General features: G+C 42.0%; 1 protein-coding gene across 1 annotated transcript in view; it reads left to right on the top strand.

The window, feature by feature from the left end:
• LOC117876435 (cytosolic phospholipase A2 epsilon-like) overlaps positions 1-20650 on the top strand; it is a 45267-nt gene that overhangs the window by 4056 nt on the left and 20561 nt on the right. The window contains exons 3-8 of the mRNA XM_034768627.1: positions 6110-6182; positions 10254-10390; positions 11273-11404; positions 14038-14078; positions 18004-18046; positions 18679-18742. Coding sequence (XP_034624518.1) covers positions 6110-6182; positions 10254-10390; positions 11273-11404; positions 14038-14078; positions 18004-18046; positions 18679-18742 — 490 coding nt within the window. The remainder of the gene's footprint in view (positions 1-6109; positions 6183-10253; positions 10391-11272; positions 11405-14037; positions 14079-18003; positions 18047-18678; positions 18743-20650) is intronic.

The raw sequence follows: 20650 nt of genomic DNA, 5'->3' as shown, positions 1-20650 counted from the left end.
GCGTTTAACTCTGCACACACATTCATTTGGTAATATAGAAAGGAGGAAGTTTTTTGGTTAACTGCATATATGTGGAAGAAAATTCTCACAAATTAATGTTTCATTGGTCTTCATGGAAAGAGGCTGGAGGCCTGGAGTCAATGGGGGTGAGGAGGATGGAGAAGTGCATATGAGGGAAGGAGAAGTAGAGGAAATGACAGAAGGGGCAGCTTTGGGGCAGGTGTGATCAGTGGTGGTGAGAAAGGGAGGAAGTGTGAGGAGGGTGCTGGGCAGCTGGGAGAGAAGCAGGTGTGCCAGCAAGGGGGAAAGTTTACAGTAAAGAATACGGATGCCAAATAGGGTGGGATGGTGAAATTTGAAAACTGAATGGGAGAAGCTGAAGGCAAGACAAGGCTGGAGATCAGGGATCAGGTGCCAGGAGATGAATGAGAGAAGCATGGTAGTGAGGAGAATGGGATTAGAAAGAGGTTAGACAATTACTGAGTATGGTAAATGATCCAAAAGACTAGGCAGGCAATATATCCGTTAACAATGAGAAGACAATTAAAGAAGTGAAAAAACAAAAAGGCTTCCAAGTAGTCTCAGTGAGAGATTGGTGTAGTGGAAACTATGCAGACGAGTAAAGTTGTGGAGCAAGTTACAAGGAACTGAGGATATGATGGCAGTGATAATGGTGAGGGAATATGTGAGGGCATTCCTTCTGGACATACTGCTTCTGTCAGCTGTGATAGCTCTGTGGGGACTAGTGTTAGATGTCTTTAGAAGAAGAGTTCTGTTCCTTACTGCATGGAGTGGTCACTCCAGTCATCGGTGATGGCAGTCTCAGCCAGGTCTTCTAGAGCTTGTTTCTGTGATGTTGCAGTGTGAGAGTCCCTGGAGACTATTTATAGCTCACCTCAGTAAGTGGAGATTTGGTCCTTGCCTCATGGAGAAGTGACGCTCATTGTAGTGGCAAAATCTGATGACAATATAGTAATTGTATCCTGGAATCATTTTGTGCTTTACTTCTTGGGTTTGAAGTATATGTACAAGAGTGCAGTGAGGATTTAAACCGCAGAGTTTTCTCAAAAGTGACTCTATAAAAATGGTACAGTGGGGTTCCTTTTTTATTATCTATCAAATGATCCAATCAGGAGTGCTCAGTATACAAGTAAAAAACCATGTTTATTTTAACTACCAGCCTGGGCTCTCAGTGTCAAGCAGGGTTCCATCCTCCAGGCACTTCATCACCTTGTTAATGGATCCATAGTCCAAATATTTCCTCTCATGACACCCCTACAATCCCACTGTCTTTAAATTATGACTTCTGTCTTCAAGGGACTTGCACAGGTTAACTGATTTGAACTTAGTAAACATTTCTGTTGATGATGCACAACATGGACTAGGATCCAACTCCTTTTCTCTCAGGTGGGTTGGCTGTTCAGTGCTGATAGGAATAAAAAGCAGTTAAAACCTTATTTTTGTCACTGAAGTTGGCAGATGTATACACAGGGTAGATCTGTACATAAGATGATGCCATTTTTACACAGTTACCTTTTCAGAGAAGTGCCATACTTTAAAACTTGACTCTGAGGGCAACTTTCAGTTTTGCTTTAGTACAGATGATACTTAAATCGGATCAGGTGGCTGACATAAAACATATTTATTTGATGGAAAGTTGTTGGTTGTGACCCAAAAAAATATGGTACTCATGCTGAAACGCAAAATAATTAATAATTATCCAGCTACTTAATGCACTGCACCCCGTCAAAAGAATGTGAAGCATGCAGATTAGCACTGTATTGACGCACAGTCATCTGAATCATGGCAATGATTAGGTCAGTTTCTCTTTGCGTTTTTGAACCCATCAGAATGAGAAACTCGGAGCGTGGGCCTATGCAGATCAGAGGTGAAGAAAAGTTTCACAAGAACTCTTGCAATCTGAATCCAGTGTAGTTTGCATAGCCCTGAAAAAGAGACAGGTCTTTATTCATCACTGTGTTACTCCACTTTTATGCTGGGTAACTTCATTGAATTCTGTTGAATACAGTAGCGAATCAAACTCCTTAGGGGACATTTCAAAGGGAGAGAAATAAGTATGTTACAGCAGCAAATACAAATGGAGGTGCTTTAAGTGCAGTTGACTTTGCTTGAGTTAAGGGGCATATAAAGGAAGAAAATGAAATCCTGCCTCGCAGGAAGCTCTGATGCACTTTAATGGTTATTAGCTGCTACCTACCTGACAGACAGAGCTGAGAACTGAGCCTGTGGTCTGCACTTGAAGGGCTCCAGATTTCACAGAATCAACATTTAATGTATTTTACTCTTCTATTTTAATAACATTTTAAATAAGAAGCACATATCCTAGTTCTCTCTCTCTCTCTCTCTCTCTTTTTTTAAGATCTTGAAATATAGAAGAGAGGGAAAAAAATTCTGTCATAAGTATTGTATTTGGCAGGCTATTTTACTTCGGTATTTACCTTTTTCTCTTGATATAATGAAACGTGGGAAACCTTTCTATTTTATTTTTCACATAAGACTCTCCATATTTTCATAAGTGGTGACTTATTGGGATCTGAGATCGATTTCTCCTCTTTTTTTGCATGTTATATCAGTCCATTGTCTAAGGATTCTTTTGCCACTGTTAAACTGAGTGTAAGAAACCTATTTGGCCATTGTGTATGGAATATCTGACAGAACTGAGCAGTCAGGGTACATTGACTAAATGTCATTAGGATAAAGACAATCATAATTGTAGTTGTCAGTAGGATAATATTCCAGAATTTCTGGGTTCATGGGAGACTCCAAAATATGTGGGCCTGAGCCTGGAGTCATCAGTTAGCAAAACACTCCTAGGACCTAATTGTACAACTCTTACATGAGCACTTATGCATGTGAGTAGTCCCATTGACTTCAGTAAGAATAAATGTGTAAGTAAGCATTGCACAATTAGGTTCATAGATGTTAATGGGACTTTTGCTTGAGGTATGACTGCATGAAGTATGACTGTATGATCAGGCTCTGTGTTTGTAACCTAATTTTTTAGCAATTCTGGCAGTAGTAATTATAGTGATTACACCGTGCTTCCTGTTTATGAGGTAATAAGCCATGTCCAAAATAAATACAGAGATTGAAAGCTGAGATGTTTGTAACCAATGAACTCAGAGGCTTTGGCCTCCAACTTATTAGCCTATGCTAGGGTTATTGTTGAGTTTAACAGGGAAGACCGAAAAGTTGTTGGTTATTGATAAAGAGAAGAAGGATTATCTATGGTTAGACCATTAGTCTTTGACTTTGGAGACCTGCATTCAGTTAACTGCTCCACCACAGACTTCCTATGTGTCCATGGGCAAGTCACTTAGCAACTCTGTGCCTCAGTTCCCCATTTGTAAAATATACTAGTGAGTAAATACTTCCTTAGTAACTAGTACTTCCTTACCTCAAGTAATTTAGTTGAAAAATGTGGCAAAATTATTAACCCTGTACATTTTTTGCTCAATATTATTTGACCAGCTCACCTCAACTTTCTTATCCATCAACCAATCAGTGCCAATCCTGAAGAATGATGATGACAACAGAACAAAAGCCTTGCCAAACTCCTGTGGAGATAGAAAACCATGTCATATGTCTGCCATTGACTCAAATGCAGCTTTCCATTCTATCAACGATACTACCTTCCCAGGGATGCTGAGTCACCTCATCAGATCCCACAAACTTGATGCTCCAAATCAAAGGCCTGATGGAAATCTAAAAAGTGCTGCACAGGGTTTATTAAACTCATCCATCTTCTCAGAAGCTATCTCAAGGTACAGATCTGGTTGACAGTGGAACAACCTGGACTAAAGCCACACTGAGTATCCCGGCCTTTGCTACCCAGTGCAATATTGGCATTGAATGGCTGATGGATAAGCTTGAGGAAAGAGCTAACAGTGGCATCGTGGGCTGAATGTTATTCTGCTTTGAGATCTCAAATATGCCATAGGTTAGCTCAGTTTGGTGTTTCGTTGCAGATGATGGCTGAACTAGTTAGGCAAAGAGCAGCGCGAATTGGTCTGGTTATTAAGCTGGATAAAAAGATGTCACTGGTCATTACCATCAAGCAGCCTCCAGTTCCAGATTACAACCAGTTCAGTATTAACTTGTCCAGGCATGACACTGAGCAGGTGGCAACTGTCAAATATTTGAGCAATGTCACAATCAGTGCTTGGAGGATGCTCGAAAATGTGGCCACTTGAATAGCAACAGCTGCAGCCATGTTTCAGCCCCTTTAGAGGTCTCTGTGGGGATGCCATGTCATTAAACTTGCTAATGAGCTGTGGATTTATAGAACCACATTTATGCCAACTGCAGTGTATGGCAGTGAAACATGGGCACTGAGGAAGGCTGGAGAACAATGGATTCATGTTTTTGATTCTTGTTGTTTTCATCAACTGCTCCATATCAAGTGGCAGGACAAGATTGGAAATGAGGATATTTGAAGCCTAACCCAGCAATTGCCTCCAACAGCAATGAATCAGTTTTGCTGGCTTTCTTGGCATAGATATATTATTTGAATGGAAGACCAACAAATACAGAAACATATGTACCAAGGAATGTGGCTACATGGCAAATGATCGCATGGTTGTCAAAACTTCAATGGCACCACAAGATTGCCAGTGAAGGACATAAATAGAATATACAGCCAGACACCGCCTGCAGCACTTTGCCAGAGATGGATCTGGGAGGAGCTCAATTTGCACAGAGGCCAGTCCCTTAGATATTTGACCAGCTCTGCTAGCAGAAAGTGATCTTGCCATACCCTTTTTCATTTGCAGTTGTGAAAAATGTGGTATTTTGTCAAACAAGCCTGACTTTTTAAATTGTTTTCTGGCTCTACTTATCCCTAACTATGAGTAACCTGTTTCCCTTTATTATCTCACAGATGTATATGCTTATGTGACTATTTCCTTGTACGCATTTTTTTCCGAGTATTTTCTTCCATGTTTTCCACATATGCATTAGAATAGAATCAGTATCATGTAAATCAGAACATGAATAAATAAATAGTGTCCTGAATGTTTGGTATTAGTCATACCTTGTTCAGTGTTTCCCTAAGGCATTCATGTTTGTTGATGTACTTGCAAATACTTTAACTTTTGGCATATATGATAAGCTACTTGATGTACTTTTAAATTTGGCAGTTTGAACCCTGCATTGCATAGACCACTATGTCATTTGAACCATTTTAATTTGAGTTTGCACTGTTGCTACAAAAAGACTGAAAGTGTTCTTTCTGTGGCCATAAAGGACCTTGGATACAGCAAAACAGGTGCAGTTTTGCTGCACTGGGGTATGGATGGTAGGATTTCTGGAGCCCATGTAGGGTGTCTCTGTCTCCATGGTGCCACAAAATCTTGCTCTCTGTAGATGAGTGTGCAGTGGAGTGGAGTTTGGGCAAGCTGAGGAAATGTAGAGCTAATTCTCCTGCTGGGGCAAAGGGATTGCTCTAAATTATGTACGTTTCCTAGCAACTGCTCTGCTGTCAGAGAATTGCTAGGGTGCGTTGTGCTTCAGCTCTGCCTCTTCGTGCCTTCTTCCGCATTCTGTGCGCAGGAGAGGGGTAGGTGGACTATGCTGGCTTTACATACCTATGCTATGGGTATCCCAAGCTGTGTTCATATGACAACTGTCCTCCTTCTTTGAAACATCAGAGTGGCTCAAAGAGGAGAAACTGGGGCTAGGGTCTGTTCCATTACTTATATTGTGTTAATGTCCAAAGCTAACGAGGCTGGGTCCCCATTGTGCTAGGCCCTGTACAAACAGGTAAGATTTATTTCACCGATGTAGAGAGGGTATACAATTGAAAATTTTTAGCTCTAGTAGATTTTAAAAAATTCAGTTAAATATACTGAGAAAATTATGGTAAAATATACAGATTTTATTAGCACTTATTTCGGATGACCTAAGTATCAGTATCTCGCTTATGTCTTTTCCTCTCTTGAGTAATGTGGTTATTGCAAACTGAGGCCAATAAAGCCTTTTTACCATGCCATACCATCCTATGTCTCATTCCTCTATATTAGATGCGTGTCTATTGATGAATCCACACCTTAATATGTATCTGTGTGTCTTGTTAATCATTCTTGTGCAGACAGAAGAAACTTCTATCAACTTGCTCCATGTAAAAATAATAAGAATGAGAAATCTCCGGAAGGCTGACTTGTGTGAGTATTTCTACTGTTCTTAGCTGTTTCTCATAGTTCTTGAAAGCAACGAGAGTATTTAAACGTATTATTGTCATTGGGATGCACTCAAGCACTAAGAGCTCCCATAGCACACTATTTATTATCAGAGTACAAGTACACATATGGGTGTCCAAGTATAACTAGGATTTTAAAAAGCATAAGGTACCTGACACACTACAGTCTATATGGACTCCCATACTTATCGACTGTAATGTCAGATTTCAATCCTAAATGGAGTTACCATAGTCTGTATTTATGATAGTGCTAGAAAACAGTACCATGTACTATAGGATACCCACAGAAATGTCAGACTTCAGCATCTTGGAGCTAACTGGAGGAAAAAAGAGATAATCTTAGAGTAAATAATTCTAACATACAATACTTTTCTGGGGTGAAAGGAAAGGGAATAATCTTTATTGTATATCTGTGCTAGCATTGCATTTTGTTGCTGCAAACTTGCAAGAATTATTTTTTGTGTGGTGTTAAAATAATATATTTTATTCTTGTTAGTCTTATGGATTGATATTTTGTAACAAGAAGGACAATAGATTACCCAAAATAAGTTAAAAGGATGAAATGATTCAGTGGTTTTTAGGATTAAAAAAATCTCACTATGACAGATTTTCTTTCAAATAATGATGATATCAGGCCTCAATCCCAATCAAAAAGACATGTATGAAAGAGTGAAGAACTGATTACTCAGGTTTCTAAATGAAAAGTATGTTAAACTCTAAACAATCCCAAAGAGGGGAACCTGATAATGCAAATTTTAATGCAATTTCCTTTAACATCAAAGCTCAAAAATAAACACAAAGAAAACCACACCTGAGTTCATCATATAGAACATTTTGGAGACAAGTAACAAAAAAGAGAAAGCTACATGCAGAAGATGTGGTAAAACTCAAAATGCATGGAAAATGTTCACCACCCGCAAAGTCGAATAATATAAGAGTCAGGAAAAAGAACACTATATGCCATTGTGTGGACCTTAAAAATAGGTGGAAATGATGCATAACGAAGAAGAATCAGGGAAGGGGAGATGTCCACAACAGAGGTAATTAAAGAACTGTCACTATCTGATCACAGCACTAGAGATAATAGCAAAAAAGAGCCCAAGATAGAGGAGACCTTCACAATAGAAGTGGTAACAGAGCTCTACTGATGTCTGATCACGGAAGTGCTGGAATTGGGAATGAAGTTCCATCTTCTTCACCAATACATTTTAGTGAGAAGTAGCTTACTGAAGATTGTGATCATAGATCAGTGATGGATTTAGATGCAAATTTAAGACTGATAGCCTTAAAAAGCAGGGAACTTGTAGTAAGTGGAAAGTAAAGTTAGCTCACTGAGTGGATACTAATTTGACTCTCCCAGGAAAGAATTTGGGTCCCCCTCTGAGTTTAAAAAGGTCCAGCTCACAGAAGAGCTTGCAGATGGCTGATGCTCAAGTCAGGAGGAGTGAGCTTCTTTTCCACCAGACCAGGTTTTGCATGGCCCAAGTTCCAGGCTGCAATGAGACCTATTGAAATGCCGTTGTAAATGTGACGATGCAAAAGAGAATGATCTGTGTGGTCACTTTGTTCCTGAATTTCTGAGTGATGCATCAGGTTCTTCAGAGAATCCTGAGCTACAGAATGTGGAAAAGTAGAGAAAGAAAGAGGTAAAATAAAAAAGAAAAGAAAAATGCCAGATATAAAGACTAAGGGAAGAAAAAGAGAGAGCCCCAAATCAAAGATAGGAAAAAAAAGGTAATACATTGTTAGAGAGCCTGCTGAATATGACTCAGAATAATCTTGTTGGTAGGTTAGGAGGTTCAGGTAGTTTACCATGTTCTCCCATTAACATTTATATTCAGCCTTGTTGATATATTAATATGTGTTATAAATTAAGACTATAAACAAGTATAAATAATCATGGTTTGGGAAGAATGTTTTTGGATTTGACATGTGCTATAAGGCACTCAGAGTTAATTCTGTGGGTAATTAATACACCCAGAAGTAGGGCTGACTAGCTGGGTCATTTCCTGATTATTGCTAACCTCTGCTGCAATCACATGTGACTGTGCTTCCTGCTCCTACCTGGCCCACAGTATGACACTGGTAAAGTAGTTTGCAGGGTGGTTGTAGCTGTGTTGGGCCCAGCATGTTAGAGAGACAAAGTGGGTGAGGTCTTATCTTTTATTGCAGGGGTTCTGAACCTTTTTCTTTCTGAGGCCCCCCCGACATGCTATAAAAATTCCACGGCCCAGCTGTGCCACAACTGATTTTCTGCATATAAAAGCCAGGGCCAGCATTAAGGGATAGCAAGCAGGGCAATTGCCTGGGGCCCCAAGCCACAGGGGCCACGGTGAAGTTAAGTTGCTCAAGCTTTGGCTTCAGCCCCGAGTGGCAGGGCTCAGGGACCTGGGCTTCAGCCCCATGTGGCAAGGCTTCGGCTTTCTGCCCTAGGCCCCAGCGAGTCTAATGCTGGCCCTGCTTGGCAGCTCCCCTGAAACCTGTTCGTGACCCCCAGGCGGCCCTGGACCCCTGGTTGAGAACCACTGTTTTATTGGACCAACTTCTGTTGGTAAGAGAGACAAGTTTTCAAAATTACACAGAGCTGTTTTTCAGGTCTGGAAAATGTACTGAGAATGTCGCAGCTAAATACAAGATGGAACAGATTGTTTAGCATAAATAGTTAAAACAACCACTAGACACTAAAAAGTCATGGACTTAGTAAGCCATAAATCCAGTGTCTCTGTTGCAATGATCTATAACCCACTATGACCGCAGAGGTGTTAATTGGCCACTTCACCTTGAATGGTCCCTTGAAATATGTGTTAACTACTTATGCTAAACAATCAGTTTCATCTTGTATTTAGCTGTGTACATATTTCCAGACCTGAAAGAAGAGCTCAGTGTGGGCGAAAGAGACAAGCTTTCGAGCTTACAGTTGGTCCAATAAAAGATATCGCCTTATCCTCTTGCCTTATTGGTAATGTAACTCTGTCAAACATTACTGTCAGGCACGTCTCATTCTCAGGTTTTAAAGGCACGTCATGCGGGTAGAATAATCTAAAGTCTTAGCATCTTGTAAAGAAGGGTATGTTATGTTATGTACAAAGCAACTTTACCACACACACAGCTTAGTGGTTTATGTAAATATGAATGCATGTGTATGTAGAGGTGTGTTTGCACATCATTATTTTTCTGATATAAATGTTTTAAGAAAAAAGCTAGTTAGATGTATAGAAGCTGGAAAAGGGCTGAGAGGTGTGTTTTGTGGATTGTAAAATGGTTGGGGGACCTATCTTATAGCACCTGCCTCCTACCAGACCAGGCTTTGCTCTTGTTGAGTCAGCTCACTCCCTGGGTTAATTCTGTCTGAGCTCTCTGAAGGAATCTAGAGAAGCAGTTTCCAGCAGGGTTAGCTGTTTTATTTAAGCATTCTTAACAAACAAATCAAAACCTTGTAGACGTCCCTCAAATGTCTGTGCAGGCCGAGTAGTCCCTCCCTCAATTCTCCCCCTCATGCCAGCAACTTCAGTAATCAATATTTCCTGGCTATTACCTCAGAGCCTCAGCAATGAAGGACTCCACACGCTCCCTTCTGTCCGTTTGATTTCTGGAGCAATTCCTCTCTCTAATGCATTTCTTGAGTAGCAGTCCATTGGCAGATGGCCCTGGTCCCTCAGTTTTCTGGAGGGTGTTGCAGTCCCCCTCTATTTCTTGCTGTCCTCTTTATAAAGGTCAGCTAATTAAGTTTCAGTTTTTTTTCAGGTGCAGTAGGTGGGCCTAATCAGCCAGCCAGCTGCAGGCTGCTGACCCCAGAGGAATGGTATCCCTTATACCTTCACAAGGATGTTTCTCCTTTTTTTGGGATATACTGCTTTATTGTACTATCTGTTCCTCTTTCTGGGATGCATGTCTCAGAAAGACTTGGGAAGAAATCAACTACTGTACTCTCTCTTTTCATGTCAACTAAGTTTTAAATGAGTCTGATGCACTAATTCCTTCAGTGATACTGCACATCAGGTAGACTGTTACTTATAATTTATCTCCTTTTATACAGTAAGCCAGTCCGATTGCTATGTGGAACTGTGGCTGCCAACTGCCTCAACTCAAAGGGTCCGGACCAAAACAATCAAAAACTGTAAAAATCCAGTCTGGAATGAAACCTTCTGTTACAGGATTGACAGGCGTGTTAAGGTATGATACACGAGAGCTCCCCACTCCTGTCAGGGATCTGAAGTTCCCCAAATAGGTCCTGTAGATCTAAACTGAGCCAGAATTTCTTTAGACTTCATCCTGCAATTAATACCCACTCATTTACTGGAACTCTTTGAAGGACCCTTAACGGATGTGTGCATATCTCACCTGTCCTCTGCCCATTAATTCATCTCCCCAATAACTTATTCTAACATTCCCAAGTCCTGGACAGCTTCAAGGGGCAGCCATTTTATTTTCCAATCAACCTATCTGAAAAATGCTTCTTCCTTCTTCCCCAGAAAATTACCCCCATCTGAGGTCTAGGACAGGCAAAATTCAATCCAGGGCCAGTGACTGCTTTCCTAGCCATAACATTGTTATGAATATGTAAAGTCCTATATCTTCGAATTCTGCAGGATTAAATATGAACATCCTATACCATTGGAAGGGAAAGTTTCTAAGTTTCTTACTGGGGCCCATAACTTACTTCTAGTCCTACAAGGTACCAAGATAATAGACTTAAAAACAGAGACATTTTAAAGCATGGAAATACTATTTTAGGTCATTTTTCGATGTTTTATTCTCATTCAGAACCCTATAGTTACATAGGCCCAGGATCAGACTCTAGAGAGAGATACATATGCATATACATATACATATGGCCTGAATGGAACCCCCCACCCTTACTCAGTTTATTTCTTTAAAGCAGAATAAGTGTAATATGTCCTCACCCATTCTGTCTTACTCTCTCACTTCTCCCATTCCTTCTTTTACTACTTGCCCTATGTGCATAGACTAAACAAGGAATAGCCTCAAGGATTTCCTACTAACAGGGTTCTTTGAAATTATATAATTTATAAAATCCTTTACTTCTGTTCCCAGAACGTGCTGGAGCTGAAAGTCTGTGATGAAGATAGATTCAGCAAAGATGATGAACTCTGCACAGTTATTTTTGACGTAGCTAAACTTCACGTTGGGTATAAAGGTCGTGTGAAGTTCGTGTTGAATCCCCAGGTGAGCAATGAAATCATAGTGAGAACTGAAGAAAGAGACACTTTTGTGGGTTTTCCGTCTAAATATTTTCTTGTACTGTATTTTATTGGTCCTTCCTGTGGATTGGATTGCCCCCATCCGTCTATCAATCTTTCTTAGATTGTTACAGGAAAAATCATTCTGCCATTATTATAATGAAGAGTTTGGCCAGAATTTCAACATTCTTGACCAGTGGAAGTTGACTGTGGTTTGATATGGTTGGTCAGGTTTTTTTTTTTTTTTTTTCTGGGAACAAATCTCTCCACTGACTTGCAAAGGTTGCACTTTCCAGAGAGTCTGAGCACCTGATAGCACTATTCAGAATTACTCTGTCATAACTTGTTTCCCATGAGTTAGTAGCTCTGACTTTCCAATCAGTTTGGATTGAACTAGTATAAAAACAGCTGATCATTTTTACCTAGGTAGTTCAATGTTCAAACATGAGCAACCTAAGTAGAGTAGCCAAATCCCACCTCTGGATACTCACATTGGCGCCAAGGCACCTAAATGTTGATTCACACAATCCGGGGCATGATTTCAGCATACAGATTAGGTGCTCTGTTTTGGAAGTTGGGCCCAGTATTTCAAAGAATTTTCCTAACTGATAATTTACAAAGTATATATAGCTGGGAAAAGACTACGTTGAAGAGCTGTACAACGTGCTGAACGCAGGTGATGAAATGGTGCTGGGGAAGCTTCCCGGCACTAATGAGGGAGAGCAGATGCCAGAATTCTTAGAAGAAGTAGAAAAGATTTTGATAGAAAGCTGAAAACAAAAAGGTGCCAGGAAGTGACAAAATAATTGCAGAGCTGCTGCAAGTAGGTGAGGAACACACAGTAAAGATGATGCACCAGCTATTTAACAAGATTCACAAACAAGACTGTGCTGGGAAAAGCATTCACCAAGATTTGCAGAAGAGAATGAAGAGCTATGTGGAATTGATGCTTGCAGGTGAATAGGCCGGATTTAGACTGGGACAAAGTACAATAAATCAGCTCTTTGTAATAAGACAGGTATTGGAGAAATAGAACATTCTCTGGGAACCAAACCTGTTACAACAACTTCATAAACTTCAAACTTGCATGTGTCAGAAAGGGTTATGGCAAGTCTTGGGAATGTCTGGCATCCCTGAAAAGTTGATCAAGGTGATAGAAAACGTCTACAGTGGGAGTAGTCTATTATTTTTTGGCAAGGTCCAAATTTCTTGGTCAAGATATAGTCAAGGTCCAGACTCCAGAGAAAATAATAATTAAAAAAGATAATAAGTAAATAAAAAGATTTTGGGGCCCATTCAAAAGTGTCTAGAGTCCAGATTTGGCCTGTGTTCCTCCTATTGATTACCCCTGGTCTATAGTATGTAGATGAGTGCAGTGAAAGTAGACAAGAATCTGATAGAATGATTCAAGATGGCTATAAGAGTAAGACAAGGATTCATGCTATCACCAGATTTGTTCAGCTTGATACTGGAAGCAACAATGGCTGTAGGACTGAGAGACGAAATGGGAGAAGTCATGTTATATCGGAGGACAGTGAATAATCTTAGAATCTCAGATGATATTGACCTCAAAGCATTGATCAAGGAGGATTTACAGGGAATAACTGACAAGATAGATCAGGAAAGCAGAAAATTTGGACTGAAGAGCAGCACAGAGAAGATAAATGTTATGGCACCTGGGAGACGAGGAAAAGATCAGTCAGAGACAAAGAAGTAGAACAATTGAAAAAATGTGTGTACATTGGAAGACTAATATCAAAGAATGGGAATTGTGAAGATGACATAAGAAGCAGCATCAGACTGACTGCTACTGCATTTGGAAAACTCTAAGATCTGGAAAGCTAAACACATTTCCATAAAAATGAAAATCAGCATATATGAGGCAATTGTGCCATTACTGCTGCATGGGTCAGAACACTGGAGTATGAGGAAAGACATTGACAGCAGATATGAACTGACTGGAGCTGAAGGACATACCAAGAATTTCAAGACCACAGAAAATAAAAAATGGAGTGATAAGAAAACACCAAGGGCAAAAAATAATGCTATTACAGAAAATTCAAGAAAGATGACTGCGATGGTTTGACCATGTGTCAAGAATGGACTTGGAAAGGATACCATACATGGTGATACATACCAGAGTGCAAGAACTAGACTAGAAGGTGATGTGTTGGATAGACATTGAACAATAAGGTTTAAAGATGAAGAAAGCCATGAAGCTGGTACAAGACAGAAAGTGGTGGAAAGACTTCATTTGGCCCAATCATTGCTGTTTAGCTGATGGATGGGAATCATAGAAGAAGAAGAATATAGCTAGGATGGTGGGTGTTGGCAGGAAACAGATCTGCCCAATGTCTTATTTCAAGGTAACAATGATGGCATTTGTGGTAAGGTGCTAGATATGTTAGCTAGGAGAGTTAAGAATGTCTCTTCCTCATTCAGTGATGTCCATCTCCACTGAAGTGCAGGGAGCTTTTTCAAAGTAACCTTTGCTAATTTTTTCCTGCCAATACAGTCTCCTTGTACACCTGTGGTTCCAGGTTCATACAATCAACAAAGTTACCCTTATGTGGAAGGGATATTGCATATTGACTTCATTCACTTCTTTTTGATTTTCAGGAACAGGAGGAGCTGGAGGTGGAGTTCATACTGCAGAACCTGTGAGTAAAACCTTGAATGTTATAGACTCTCTAACTGGTAGAAGAAAAACAATTTGGAAAGTAATGAATTGGCAATGGGGAATGTGTTCCATGTGCCTGCTGCCCCCTAAGGAATATCCAGACCCACCAGAATTCTTTTTTCCAAATTATTATGGATTCTTGAGTGGAATGATGAACACAACTTATTTCCATAGCTGAGTATGGTAGCTTGTCATGTAATGTAATCATCATCAAGATTAAGTTTTTGTCCCGGATATTTTTAGTGAAAGTCAGGGACAGGTCATGGGCAATAAATAAAAATTCACAGAAGCCCGTGATCTGTCCCTGACTTTCACTAAAAATATCCCTGACAAAAGAGGTAGGCGGGTTCAGCACCCACTGCTGCTAGGGCTCCCGGGTGCTCCACTGCTGTGGTGCATGGGAGCTCTGGGGTCCCCCTGCCCGCTGGGCTGGGCTGCTGAAGGGTCCCCTCGTCCCCGTGGCAGCTGGGGGTCCCCCAGCTGCTGGCTATGACTGGACAGCTGCAGGGGGTCCTCCCATGGCCCGCTACAGCTGGGCAGCTGCAGGGAGTCCCCCCCCCCCAACTACCGCTGCTGGACAGTTGCGGGGTTTCTTGGCCAGCTGCCGTGGCTCAGCAGCTGCGGGGAGTCCCCCCGTCATCTGCCGCAGCAGCGGGGAGTCATCGCCCCCCTGCAGCGGCTGGGCAGCTGCAAGGTCTGCCAGCCCCTTGCTGCCTGCCTTGGCTGGGCAACTGCGAGGTCCCCCCACCAGGGCGGGGGCTGGGAGCTGTGGGGGCAGGGCTGGCTGGGAGCTCCAGCCCAGGGCAGAAAATGTCATGGAACTCAATGAAAGTCACGGATTCCATGACATAATCGTAGCCTTAATCATGATTCATGTAAAGAAATTTCGCCTGATATGGTTATTGCCTGTTGTCTCCCCAGCTTAAATCAAGGTCTTGTTGATTGCTATTAAGAAAAGCTTATTTGTATGGGTCTGTTACTTTCTTACCAAGATCTTAAAATAATAATTTTATTTAGAAAGTGTAATCACAGGCCCAGGAAGGTGGTTGCAGCACAGTACAGTGATCCTTTAACATTTTCATTGGTTGATTTCATGACTCTGGCCTGCAGTGTGACCTCAGTGGAAAAGTTATGCCTTTTGACTTCTAAAAATGTTTGTTGAATTTTCCATACTATTTCATCACCAGACGGCAGCATGAAATTAATTTTATGCATTCATTCCAATTCACTTTGATTTAAAGGGAAGAAAATATTTTGGTGGTTTGGTTTCTGTGACTGTGATGAAAACCTTCTCTAGCCTTCTGCCTCCACTCCTTACATCACTACCTGCAGTCTGACAGGTATATACCTGTCACTAGAGAGCCCCACTTCTTAGTATCAATATCAATAGTATGGTCCAAGAACCAGATACTTTGGTTCTGACCAGCCCAAGTAGCTGCGCATGCACCTACCTACAGACTGCCTTTGCACCAACAGCTGAGCCAAGCCATGGCAGACACATTGCCCATTGCCTGTGGGCCCATAACCCAGGCCTGTGTGTGGGTGACAACTGCTTGCCCCTGGGTAGCAATGACTGAGGAGGTAAGTTATTTTTATTTAGGTGGTTGTTTTGTGCCTTTTGTGTTGATTTTTGTTGTGTATTAAACTTTGTGTTTAATCAGTACTCATGTTTCCTTTCTCTTTCATGTTTCTACTGGTAGGATCCAGAAACGGGGCGACCCTGTGAGAAGTGCTGAAGGGATGGGATCCAGGCTAGCTGGGTGGCTTGGCTTGGCCAATATTCCCTTTCTCCGTGATCTAATATAGCCTAGGCCCTGATACCAAGGGGCAGGCAAGGACTTGTGGCAGATCCTGGCAAACCAAAAGGTACTGTCAGTGTATAAAGAGGTTACGGGGACCTAGAGAGCCCAATGGGTTGTTGACTCTTGACATTCTTTCTTCCTTCTGTCTGTCTTTCAGATGTCCCAACTTGAGGAGGTGCTTCAGTCTTCTAGGAACTGCAGCAGAAGGCCCTTCAGCCCCCCTCCCAAAGGCTTTCATGTCACACATACTCCCTGCCTTGTTTGGAAATGTGAAGGAAAATATTTTTAAAAAACATGTAAAATAGAAGAAATAAATGTAAATAGATGTACAAAAAGTTGTGTAAAATGTGAATGTTAAAAGATAATAATCACGAAAGGTGAAAGCATGTTTTTTGCAATTTTTAGTAAATAAATGGTCCTTAGTTGCTTTAACTCTGCTATATTATTTCTAGACGTTTCCCCTACTGTGCTAAGAGCAGCTGATTATATTAGTTAGCTGTTTTGGGTCCAGCAGAAGGAAATCAGAGCAACAGGCACAGGGGATGGTGGCTTCTGAAGCTTTATGTATATTGTTTCTTTACATCTGAAGCAGGAAGTCAGGCATGATGGTGGGACTGGGGAAGGTTCTTGACAGAAGCTTGAAAGTGAAGGAGAGGGACAGACAAAGTAGCTTTGGGGCTCATAATTGTTTCTTTATTCCAATAAAGTGTTAGAAGTGACACTTCCTGTGATTCTTTACCATGTTCACAGGACAGTGGAATTTTCAGGAGATGAGAGGCAGGTGACATGAAAACCCAGACTTATAGCCTGATCCTGAGCTCACCCAGGTTTTACACCATTGTAACTTCATGGTCTCCAGTACATGTATTCCAGATTTATACTAGTGTCTCTGAGAACAGAATCAGGTCCACAGCGGGCTCATGAATCAAGAGGCCACTGAGCTGAGCGTGGCAGCTATTGAAAAACAGGGAGGCCAGGTCTTCCTGTGAAAAAGTTCAAAAAGTACATATTTATCTATCTAGGAATCCATCTTATCTTGTATTTGTTAAACACAACATAATTGCCTACCCCTGCCTGAAACAAGAACTGTAATGACAGTATCTCTCTAACTACAACTTTAACTACTAACACAGAAACCAAATATCAGGAGCTTTGGTGTCCATTTCCTGGAATCAGCTTTGCGTAACTGCGAATGTGTAGGGCACAGGTTGCGGCATCTCCACACACCCTCCAGAATAACGTACCATCCATCTCTGGTTTTATATGCTCATGTTCCCTATATAGCTCCATATAACAGCTAGCCTGATAAAGGAAAGAATATTGGGTAGCATATTTACATATTTAATACTTAAGGGCCAGATTCGCAACTGGTGGAAGTCATTTAAGTCAATGGAGCAACAATGTACATGAACTTGAGGATCTGACTCTAAATTATTATGATTATGTTCCATACCTCACTAATAACATGAGTTACATGGGCTGTAATGTGAGTTTGCAACTGTCATATCAAAGAATGATGCACTATATGATGTCTTGAATAGATCAGGAATTGCCTGATTTATCAGAGAGGGGGAAATTTTTATACACACCCACACAAAAATCTGGTATTATTTTGAGTTTCATTTCCATTTTGCAGTTCACCTTTAAAATGAGTGTAGAAAATTCTCCCCTCATTGTGCTAGTATGGAATCTTAGATGAATGCATCCGGTTTTCATTTATGAAGGCCTGGATTTGAACCATTCAGACAGATTTAATGATCTCAACCTCCTCACAGTTTAGGTATGGAGTATATAAGAAATCACTGCATGCTTTGACACAGTGCACAGCTTCGGCTTGGCACAGTTCCAGGGCTGGAATATCAGGGGCTTTAAAGGTTAACTTCTATTTTTCACTGTTAAAGAAGTGCATGCAAACTTGCACAATACCCATATGCTAGAACTGGCTTCTAGTACCAGGCCCGCTTCTGGGACATCTATGAGTTAATTTTTTTTTTTTTTAAGTGTGCAATATAAAAGTGGAGGGGAAAAGTTTGTGGCTGATATACTTAGAGTCATTTAAATAATTCTAAGCTTGACATTTGTATTTTTAATTTTGTTTTTTAGTCTGGACTGTCCTGAAAACATCATTACTAATGGAATACTAGTGGTAATCTTTTTATTTCCTGAGATCTTTCCTGTCCCACACAACAAGTACTGGTATTACTGCTAGCACTAGGAAAACGTGCTGTCCAGTGCTCGAACCACACACTCCTATGGAGAGACAGTCTGGAACTGGGATAGCTGTGAACTCTCTGCTACTCTAGCAGAGTGTCACCTTCTGCCAAAGACTGAAAGTGGTACAGCTGTGAGCACCCAGTGTTTCCCACCTCCTAATGGAAGTGTGAGAATTTCCCTAGCCACTACTCCTATGCTGTTCCCAAAAGTGGTTAGTGCTTAATTATTAAAAGTGATAAAACACACACAAGCAGCTTCCCTCAAGCTATTCTCTCTAAAAAGAACCTGTTATCTGAATAGCTTTCCATTCCATTATTCCCCCTCCCTTGAAGAGTACATTACTTTTTTGTTCATACTTTTAAGATGCTCCTATTTTCTCCTCCTTTATACTCCCCAACATGGAAACAATATGTCACAGTCACCATCCCCCCATCTAAGGACTAGATATGATTCCCTTTGTTGTCACTGCTTAATCAACCAGAGGAGTTGATGGAGAACAATGTGACTCACTTAAAATCCCACCTGTGTCACTCTTTGTCATTTATTTGGTCATCTCTGTTACAGTCACGTGAAGTTTCCTGTTTGGAAGTTAATGGGCAGGCAAAGAAGCTAACGCAACAATCCACAAGTGAGGTTATTGCTTCATGAACTGGCTGTTTATATGTTATGATTCAGTAGTTATAATCGAAGTTAGAAAATGAGTAATCCATTATTAAGGGCTGTTATAAAGAGGACTGTGTTCAGTTGTTCTCCCTGCTCACTGACAGTAGGACAAGAAGTAATGGGCTTAATCTGCACTTTTGAAGATTTAGATTAGATATTAGGAGCCACTTGCCAACTGTCAGGGTAGTTAAGCACTGGAGTAGGCTTCCAAGGGAGGTTGTGGAATCCCTATCATTGGAGGTTATTAAGAAAAGATTGGACACACACCTGTCAGGGATGGTCCTGCTCAGGGCTGTCCCTAGCCATTTGGGTGCCCTATGCAGCCCCACCGCAGGGGGGCTGTGTAGGGCTCCAGGCCCCCCAGGAGCTGTGGGGGGGCACTTTTGGGGGCCCCAGAGGTCCAGAGTGGCCCGGGGGATTAGCAGGGGGCTTGGAGAAGCCCGCTCTGCTTCCCTTCCCTCCCCTCGCCCCAGCCCCAGCCATGTCGCTTGGGGGAGGGGGCTTGGGGGAAGAGATCCCCCCACTCACCTGCAGCGGTGGGAAGCGGAGCAGCCTGGTCACAGCCTGCTCTATTTTGCCAGCTCCCAGCTGCGGCGCTCCGCTTCCCGCCGCCGGTGAGTGTGGGGGGCGATCCTTTCCCCGCACTCACTGGCGGTGGGAGGTGGAGCGCTGTGGCTGGGAGCTGGTGGAGTAGAGTGGGCTGGGGCCGGGTTGCTCCGCTTCCCGCCACTGCCGGTGAGTGTGGGGTCACTGGGGGAAGAGGTGGAATGGGTGCGGGGCGGGGGCGGAGCAGGGGGGGAAGGGTAAGAGGCAGGGTGGAGGGAGTTGTCCGGGGCCCCACACCCCCCTTGCGGGGAGGGGGAGGCAGCTGAGGAATAGTGCTGGTCGCCAGGGCTGGTGCTACTGCGTATGCAGCACGGAGCTGCCTAGGGCACCATGAAATTTGGGGTACAGATAGAGGGGTGGCCAGGCCAAATTTCAGTGAGTGATGTTGTGACCTGTCACATGGGGTTGTAATGCTGCTTAAATTTCACCTGCCCACTCCTCGATGCAGATTGAGGGGCAGACAGGCCAAAAGGTGTTGCGATCCGGTGTGTGGGAAGTCTGTTTCTGTACTGCGGAGTGTAGGGGAGTCTGCAGAGAACTTGACCCCTGGCAGTACTGGCTTGGCTCATGTGCTGTGTGGATTAGAAACAGGGTACTTTCTGGCTGAGGAGACCTAGGGTCTCTGTGAGAATGGGGACCCAGAACCAGGCCCCTGTCAGGGGAGGAAGGAGTGGAATTTTCCCCCCATCCCATTTCCAAGAAATATCTGAATTGGCACCACTGAATGGAAGGATCGTTTTTTGCTAACACCATTGCTGCTGCTTGTTAGTGTATGCGCAATGTGCCTCAGGTGGCATGTGACCAGGATTCATCACTGAATTTGGTCCACTGGTTGGATCATTAGCTTCCCTGGGCCGAACCGGCTACTGACAGGGAGTGCGACATGAATGCTGATCCATGTCCCCCACCATTGCTACTGAGCAGTTATCACAGAAAGACACTGATAAATCAGTCTATTTGAATTGCAAGTAGCACCTTTGGCTTTTATAAGGAGTATGACATAAAGTACAATGCATATCAGAATAGAATGGCAGTGAATAAGTGGCTCCCATATCTAGTTTGAATCATATTTATAAAAAAAAACCCCTTTTAATCTGAAATTCCATCTAATCTAAATCTTGGTTAGAGTCCTCCAATTAAAGCACTTACTCAGTGACTCACTGAATTATTTGAATCCTCATTTACCTGAATATTTGTTATGGGATTTTAGATAGATGGGATTTTTAGTATCTTTTGGGGGCAGTCTCTAGATTTACTAAGCAACCAC

This window comes from Trachemys scripta, chromosome 4, assembly GCF_013100865.1.
Source record: "Trachemys scripta elegans isolate TJP31775 chromosome 4, CAS_Tse_1.0, whole genome shotgun sequence".
NCBI lineage: Eukaryota > Metazoa > Chordata > Testudines > Emydidae > Trachemys > Trachemys scripta.
Note: the sequence above shows the minus strand (reverse complement) of the source record. Positions and strands in the feature narration are given on the sequence as shown.